Source organism: Solanum tuberosum, unplaced genomic scaffold, assembly GCF_000226075.1.
Source record: "Solanum tuberosum cultivar DM 1-3 516 R44 unplaced genomic scaffold, SolTub_3.0 scf00570, whole genome shotgun sequence".
Taxonomy (NCBI): Eukaryota; Viridiplantae; Streptophyta; class Magnoliopsida; order Solanales; family Solanaceae; genus Solanum; species Solanum tuberosum.
Window position 1 is genome coordinate 138,993 of NW_006239488.1, and position 9,079 is coordinate 148,071.

At 31.2% G+C, this 9,079-nt stretch overlaps 1 protein-coding gene across 3 annotated transcripts; it reads right to left on the minus strand.

The window, feature by feature from the left end:
• Nucleotides 1-1,298: 1,298 nt before the first annotated feature.
• Nucleotides 1,299-4,425, minus strand: LOC102593337 (elongation factor 1-delta 1-like). 3 transcript variants are annotated; one of them, XM_015304527.1, is made up of 8 exons: nucleotides 4,312-4,425; nucleotides 3,074-3,178; nucleotides 2,864-2,980; nucleotides 2,624-2,714; nucleotides 2,306-2,432; nucleotides 2,080-2,193; nucleotides 1,717-1,878; nucleotides 1,299-1,614 (listed from the first exon to the last, which is right to left on the minus strand). In XM_015304527.1, coding segments are annotated over exons 2-8 (699 nt in total). In that variant the 5' UTR covers nucleotides 3,160-3,178; nucleotides 4,312-4,425; the 3' UTR covers nucleotides 1,299-1,612. The 3 variants fall into 3 exon arrangements, with proteins under 3 accessions (XP_015160013.1, XP_006365639.1, XP_006365638.1); XM_006365577.2 differs by having other exon boundaries at nucleotides 3,074-3,189; XM_006365576.2 differs by having other exon boundaries at nucleotides 3,074-3,183; nucleotides 4,312-4,424.
• Nucleotides 4,426-9,079: the final 4,654 nt, after the last annotated feature.

Sequence of the window (9,079 nt, forward strand, 5' to 3'; positions counted from 1 at the left end):
CCAATTCCGCCCCCCCCCCCCCCCCCCTCCCCTTTTTTATAGAGAATTCACAATCACGAAGCTACCAAATCTGATGTCGTTAGACCCCACAACATGTTGATGAGTTTTGAAGGATTCAAAACTTAAATATAATGTATTAAAGTAGATTTAAGTTAAATTTTAGATATTAAATTTTTTCGAGTTAGTTATTTATATTGGGTGTAGTTTCAATAGATTTTAAACATCACGAGGAATTAAAAATATAAAATTAAAGCTATTTGTAGTAAATTTGAATTAATTTTAGTAGAGACGAAAAAGAAGAAAACACAGTACGAATATGGTATAATAGTGTATATATGTGTATAAACATCTCTAATAATTTGTATCATATTTATATCTTGAGCGTATAATATTGTATATCTAGATTTTTTAAATATTGTTATAAAAGTATTGAAGGCATGATATTATTGTATAGTGAAGGTATAATACTCCTATTATATATCGAATTTTTTCAACACTCTCATATAAAATAATAAAAAAGAGCTATGCGATTAAAAACTTAATAACTTAACTACTGGAAGTGACAAAATTAAATCCAACCTGGCCAACTTGCCTAATCTGTTTAAAATTGGATGGATTATTGACTTGCTCATTTATTAGCTCAATCCATTAAAAAATAGGTTAATATATAACCCGAATTGACTCATGAAAATTGTCAAAATATATTTAAAAAACCTTTTCAATTATATTGTATATAGTCATAACACAAAAAATAATAATTTTATTAGATACTGAAATAGTTTTTAAAAACAAATAAAATAATTAAGCTTAGTAAAAATTGAATTACATTAAGTTAGACTTTGACCCATAATGTAACTCATTTTAATCCAAATAAATTTAAATTGAATTAAGTCTTAACGCAATTGTTGTCTCAACCCATTATGACTCGTCCAAATCTAACCCTACCTGCCCAATTGTCACCCCCTATTAACTACACTCAATGTAGGTAGCAAGGACGATTATACTTTGGTGCTGCTTTCCTATACAGTTCAAACAGAGATATCATCTTTCAAATAAATACAGTTTTTTTAATTAAAAGAGACTTCCATTTTGAATTGACCAAATTCTTTTATCATCAAGGAGAATTTCACTTAAATCTAAAACCTAGTACTAATTCTTTTTAAGGTTTAAGTAGAATTGAATTTTAGTAATTATATTTTTCATGTTCCAGTGTAGGCATTTTATCAAATTTTCAATCAAATCATTTTAGTCAATAATCTAAAGAAGTTTGCTCGTTTCAGCAAATTTCACCAGAATGAAGTGCCAAATATTTTCACTCTTCACAACACTGTAATACCAAGTAGTATTTCTGCAGCTCCACGAGAATAAAACACCAATACAAGTACATTTTTAGCGCCGCTCTCTGTTGATTAGTTCAAAATCAGCATAAGGATGAAATCATGAGGGTAAAATAAAAATATAAAATTGTTAAACATCGATGAAGAGAACCAACTACAGCAAAGTGAAGTCTTTTCAAAACCGATACTTGAGAAATATAAATACTCTTCCAAACAAGGAGCAAAACAGATGGCATAACCCAATTTCTTCCATCAAAACTTCAGAGGAACAAATTTCCTGTCACAACAGACATCAGATGATCAACAGAAGAAGCAGGAATAACACGACATGAAAGCAACAGTATATTAAAAATAATTGAACAGTATATTATCTACTTACATATTTTGTTGAAAGCAACAATGTCACAACTCTGAACGTACTCATTGATAGGTTCAACGGTAAGATAATTCTCAATGAGATCATCCACTGAGACCAAGTCATCCACAATGGTAAGCATAATTTGCAGCTTCTTAATACCATATCCAACAGGAACAAGTTTAGCTGGAAATAAAACCACAGTTATGCTTGTCAACAAACACCAACAATTTAATAACTTTTCAAGACAAATCAGTGGAGTGATGGAATACGACACAAGCATTCAAGAAAGAAAATGTTAAATGGTATTGGAATGATGAAAAAGCAATTGTCTCCCAACACCAGGTAAAAAACAAAAATCAATAGAAAACAAAAAGAGAAACTCACATGCTCCATAAGTCAATCCTTCCATATGAACACTACGAACAGCTTCTTCAAGCTTTTTCATATCGGTCTCATCATCCCATGGCTTGACATCCATGAGAACTGAGGACTTGCCAGCTGAAGTCAAATGAGATCAAAAGCAATGTCAGTCTATGCTCATGATGAACTTCAAAGTTACCACAAGGTTCTCCTCTTAAATTTTAGTCAGGATATTACAGCAGAAACTTACATTCTTTCTTCTTCCCTGAAGCCTTCATTGCTGCAGCACGTTCTTCAGCAGCCTTCTTTTCCTCTTCAGTTTCCTCACCAAATAGGTCAACATCGTCATCATCATCTTCTTCTTCAGCAGCTGAGGCCTAGAGGGATCAAAGGGAAACAAATGACAGAAGATTATTTCACTTGCTATCCATTCACAGTTTCACCTGGCATTGCTGTACTAGAAGATATAAAGGGACTGATAATGACAAAAATAAACTCTGAGATGCAATCCAAACAGCAGCAAGGCAACATAAACTACATATCAATTCAGAACAGATAAATGTCACACCTTACTGTCAGCAGCAGGAGGAGTTGCCACAGCCTCAGTGATGGGTGCAGACCCCTCTACAATAACACCAGCACCTTCACCGGATACACCACTGCAGGAAAATGATATTCAGTGAGATCAGTTTGCCAAGGAAGGAGAACTTCACAGTTCCCCAATTGCAAGTCAAAGAAGCTACAAATACCAATGATATAGTCAAACATATTACAGGAAAATACAAAGTCAATAAGCTCTTGAACTTACGAGATTCTCAGAAGTGCATCAATGTGCTTATACCACCTAGATGCATTAACATATTCAGCTGATGGGGTTTTTGCTAGATATGAATACACAGTGATATCATCCTTTGAGGCTTGGTACCTGAAGACATGGATTAAACAACAAAATTCGCATTAGAATTAAAATAGCATCAGAGAGAACATTGCAGCAATGGAAGTTGCAAGAGTAACTCACCCAGTGATATAACTGCGGGCCAGGAGGTACTCATCAAGCTTCTTGAGGCCAGAGTCAGAGTTGAGGTTGTGGAATGCAACAGCCATTGCTTGATGATAATATAAGCTTTTCTGCAATTGTACAAGAATACAATATCAACATTTGTACAACAAACTAATGTTGCTATTTTACCAACCAACTACAATTATTTTATACTCAGATCACTGGTTAAGCCAACTACAAATCACTGAACATGGATTAATAACCCAAGAAATTATGGTAAACAACCTATCCCAATCTTAAAGTAATGGGTTTAGCTAAACTCCTCTCCTCATCCATGCAAGGGTGGCTCGACCCAAAAGCCGCCACTAAAGCAGTGGCTTTTGGCCCCAAAAAAACAAGGGCCTCAAAGTAACAAATCCAAGAACCAAAGACCCCCAAATTCAGCTCAAACACACAACAATATATCATATCTTGCTTAAGAATAACGAAGCTGAAACACAAATACATACACATCCAAAGACATCAAATCGCACAAAAAATAAATGAACTCGACCATAAGGCAAGATTAAACAAAGAAACACAACTTGACCCAAAAGGCAGAGCAAGCAATGAGTAGAACATAGAGACAGTAAACCCAAAAGATTAAGGAAATACATACATGATAAGAGATAACCAGAGCTAGAGGTGGCCATTGGGTTCGGTTTTGAAAAAATGTTCAGCAAACAGAGTCAAACTAATTCGATTCTGTTAAATTTTTTCAACTCTGGTTCAATAAGTGTTTCTTAAATGGTTTTTTTCAATGCAAGTGAGAAATTAGACGAGAACAAAATTATCAAAATGTTTAACTTAACATGAAACAAATACATTCAATAGCACCAACACTCAATAACTTTAATGAGCAACTTGAATTTGTCAAGGATTGTGAACTGAGAACTTTCAACAATCTAATAACAAACTTTTCAACTAGCTGGTAGCTAGCCGTCTGTACTAGAAGACCTTAGCAGTTAAAAACTTAACATTGCAAATAAAGAATACTATCAAATACCAATACAATACAAAAAAATCAACAACAAAGCATAATGTCATAAAAATATCAGAATTCAGCACTACAAGACAAGCACAAGTATATATTTAGTGGCATCAAAACATTTATATCAAAACAATCAAATAATCAACCAGCACAATGTGTTGCTCTTTTAACCAAATATTCCTAATTTGAAACTATAATCAATCACCGGAAACTCCAATATACATACCGACGGTTGTTGCTGCTCTGATGATGGAGAGGAAGAGGAACTGGAGGTGTCGAGCAGTACTGCGGTGGTATGATATATTTGAGTGAGAGAGTGAATCAGATCTGTTGAGTTTTGATTTAGGGCACCATGCAAATAAGCCAACTGGGCTTGGGCTTGGGCTTGGACCTTGGGTTTTAAAATTAAAAATTATTTGGAGCAAAGGAGAAGAGAAAGTTTTCAAAATGTCAATATTTTATTTAATAGGGCTCCTTAATCATATTTTTAATATTTATTAAAAATATCAATATTTCCTTTTGTTATAGGGCTGATTATGTATTTTTTTCATTTGTTTAATTTTAAAGAATATAATTATATAACAACAGAAAAGAGAAAATCATGGGAGAGAATATTTTAAAAACTTTAAACCGAGATTTAAATAGATAGATATAGAGATACATTGTGAGGACAGAAATACAAAACTTTTGATGACATACAGTTAGAATGAATACAAATAAAAAAGAAATCCAAATAGAAATTATATATTATTCCAGATAATTAGCCAGAAAGATACTATTATCAACTACTAACTTTGTATCCACTGCCGAGGTTGAATACAATTTGATGACACAAATATAAAATTAGTAGGCATACAGTTAGAATAAATACATAATATGAAGCAATATAAAAAAAAATATGTTGTATTCCACATAATCCCCACAAAATAATATTATGTACTACATAAGTTGTATCTAAATAAAAATTATGTTGTATATATTCCACACAATCAATTGCAAAGATACTATTATGAACTACTAATTTTGTATCCACTTCCTAGGATGAATACAATTTGATGATATAAATACAAAATTAATAGGCATACAAATATATAAGAAATACATAAATATGTTGTATTCCACATAATCCCAACAAAATGATATTATGAACTACAAAAGTTGTATCCAATTCATAGTATGAAAACAAAATGAAGTTAAGATTACAAAAATTGATGTCATACAGTTAGAATGAATACAAAAGTTATGTATAAAAATTAATGAAAAACTGATAAATACACTATAGTTTAGTTTGTTTGTTTTTTTACCAAAAGGAATACATATCATATTCTCAGATTATTTAAATTTGAAAGGGAACAAGGAAATACATATGCACATAAAACAATTTTATCTTCATGAAGTTGTTCATCCACCATTTGATCTTCATTAGCCTTTTCGACTTCACTACTAGTAGACGAAGCGTCTATCATTTCCTTTTTCTTTTAATTGTTTGTGTCCTTGCTCTTGATGATGTTTCTATTCTGTAATTGAGATAGATTTTGCATGCGAATAGGGTCATGTAGATGCTTAGCTTTGCTTTCTTCCGCCATTCTAGCCGTCAATCCTATATTATCGACTTGTCATTGAGTGATACAAAGATCAAAAGACGAAAAATCACTAAAAAATCGATCATTACATGGAACCTCTTCCTCTTTGAATCCGCCATTAGAGATGAATTTTGAATTTTTCCTTATCAAAAATCATAATAAAAAATAGAAGATTTACTAAGCAATTATATAAACAAATATATTGAAAGGTTTAAACAGATGCAAATCAGTAAAATACATAAAAATAAAAAAAATATACTTACCTAAATCAATGGGATTGTTGTGAATATTTTTTGGAAGATTTTTACCAATTTCTGAAAATAATTGAAAAAAAAAGTCACCTATCAAACAGAGAGAGAAAGGAGGGATTTGGAGTAAAAACCTACAAAGAGGTGAAAGTGGGTAATGGGGTTTTTTTCTTTTTCACTAAAATGAGTCCCATGTAGGACTGATTTGAGAAATAAAAGGAAAGGAAATTAATTATATTAGGATACATTATATTTGCTAAAAATATTGACATATTGACATTTTTAATAATTATTTTAAAGTGTAGATGTTTTTAATAATTATGTTAGGGGTTTTGACTAGTTTGCTAATTTTTCCAAAGGAAAAAGGAAAAATTAAGATCATAATCTCTAAAATTTTCTATTTTTTTTTTTTTTTAAATTACAAAAATCTTCTCTCAGATACATTCTTATTCTCTCTCGGATACATCCCTCTCATTAAGTAATGTATAATTTGCAATGTAACGGATAACCAAGGAATGTATCCAAGAACAATGAAAAATCTAGAATTTTTGTCCTTGAGGAAATTTCTTGGATAGGACGTAATTAGCCCCCAAATGTATAGAATTTTTATAAGATTCTCAACGAAAAACTACGTAATTAGACATACTTCACTATCATATATATATTATTATTACACATACTTTTAAAATACTATGTATCTTACCACAAATTAAGAGTTCTCTACTATATGTTTAGAAAGATACACTTAAATACATGTTTTTTTTCCCTACAAGATACACTAAAATAAGAAGGGAAGCTAGCGAGATTCGTTATGTATCCCAGATACATGCGAATCACACTAGATACAAGCTAGATACATGTATATGTATGTATCTGGTGTGATTCGCATGTGCGAGATTTATTATGTATCCGAGATACATGTGAATCCATTTATATACAATGTATCTAGAACAATTACACCTATTTTTGACCCTATGTATTCCAAGATACATGTATCGAGATGTATCAGAACGTATGTGGACCCACCAAAATTTTGTAAAATACATAATATTACAAACTAAAATGTATGTAATTAACTCCTAAACTAATGATATTTATGTAAGTTTCTTTATAATTTAATGTAGTTTTGAAATTTATTTAATAAAAATTGGGTTACTAAACTGTCAAGACTAATCCTTTCCAAGGATGTATGGTGAAACATTAGAGGTAGCAAAGTAGCCTTTGTAAATACTGAAATGCTTGGAACAAAAATAACTTTGAAAAGTAAATACCTATAGAAGAAAACATTCTTAGTGCCCATGTATCATTGCTCTACAAAACCACAATGTCATTTAACGTAGAGAGATTTTTAAACGGAAAAAGATCATATTTAGTTTTAGAGTTTTATAAATAAGTTATATTTATCCTTTGTTAACTTTTTCAATATATTTGTTTTTTTTCATCTAACTTTAAAATCATATTTGTTTTTGTATTTTAAAAAAGGGTCATATTTACCCTACGATGTTAAATCTTTATATCATCAATATATTTGTGTTTGCACGCTAAAAAAGTCATATTTACTCCTACAACATTAAATCAACATGTCCTCAACATATTTGTTCTCTTCACCCAGCGATAAATCCTTGTGTCTCACCTTAATTTTTCTATGGATCCTTGGGACATATTTTTTTTCTCAATTAATTTACTAACTTATTTAGTAAATGGGCTAGTAACTTAATAAATAAGTGGGTTGATATATTTTTTTCCCAATAAATGATCTCATATACTAGTTTGAAAAAAAATATGTCTTGTAAATCACATAAAAAGATTAAGGTGAAAATGTGGATTTAATGTTGTAGGAGTAAAGATGACCTTTTTTGAGAGTACAAGAGAAAATATGCCCTTTTGAAGGTATAAAGACAAATATATTGATGACATGAGGATTTAACATTTTAGGGGTAAATATGACCCCTTTTGAGAGTACAAAGACAAATATGATCCTAAAATTGAATGAAAAGGATAAATATGTTGAAAAAGTATAACAAATGACAAATAAGACTTATTTGTGAGAGTACAAAACAAATATGACCCTTTGAGATCAAATAATTTTCATTTAAATACACCGACAATATGTCAAGACACATTGTGTTGAACTCTACTCTATTCATGTTAACTTGAGTCCCATTCGAGGATGAATATTCCCAAGGGGAAGATATTGTAACACCTCAAAAATTGAAAGTTGAGTTGGAAAGGAAAACATTAGAAAAGGTTGTTGGTGCCAGTTATTATGAACCTGTTTACAGTCCGTAGAAGAGGTCTTGGAAAATTTTGATTTTTCAAATCCCATATGAGGGTCTACGGACCACCAGGACGGTCCATAGAAATACTGACGGTTCGTAGACTTGGTTCGTGAAAATTGATTTCAGACTTGATCTTTTCCTACCCTTTTAACTCTTAAACTACGTCGTTTCTAGACCATTATAAGGTCCTATAAATGATTTTACTCTTCCTAATCTACCAATTCCCTATCATTCGCTCAAAATCCCAAAATCCCTTAAGTTCATCTTCTCAAATTCTCTCTCAAGACTCCTAAGGAAAAACAAGGGTTTCAAGCTCTAAGGTCTCTTCCTCTTGCATTTTAGGGTCTTGGTCACCCAAGGTATGTGGAAACTTCACCAATGGATTTCTTAGGGTCTTGGTTAACCAAGGTATGTGGGAACTTCACCAGTGGATTCCTTTTATCCATTGAGTCCCAAAAGAAACCCAATTTCTATTATGATTTCAACCTAATTTTCTAGGGTTTCATGTGATTCTTCATGGGTTCATTTGTTTATGATTCAATTATCTATAACTGATCTATTTATGCATGATTTGATTCAATTAATATTTTTCAATGAATTTCATATGAACTCGTGCTATATGTCTATGTTATGATTATGAAATTATGCATGCATCATCGAATCGAGGAATTTATGAATAAATAATACTTTAGATAAAGTATCAAAATGATTTGTGAATATTTTCTCACTATGAAAGATGATCATGATTTTGATGCTTAGATAAGTGTCTTATGAATATGTTATGAAATCATGATTTTGAAAGGTATGACTAGATTCCTACTTTTCCAAGTATTATGATATGATTATAATTATTCTTATTTCTGTTGGGATTTTACTTAAGGCGA

Excerpts from the sequence above, each read along its gene's own strand:
- LOC102593337 (XM_015304527.1), bottom strand. The coding sequence starts at position 3,159 with ATGGCTGTTGCATTCCACAACCTCAACTCTGACTCTGGCCTCAAGAAG. Across the intron at positions 2,715-2,863 it reads GATGCACTTCTGAGAATCTC|TGGTGTATCCGGTGAAGGTG; the intron begins GTAAGTTCAAGA and ends ATTTTCCTGCAG. Across the intron at positions 2,194-2,305 it reads TTCAGGGAAGAAGAAAGAAT|CTGGCAAGTCCTCAGTTCTC; the intron begins GTAAGTTTCTGC and ends ATTTGACTTCAG.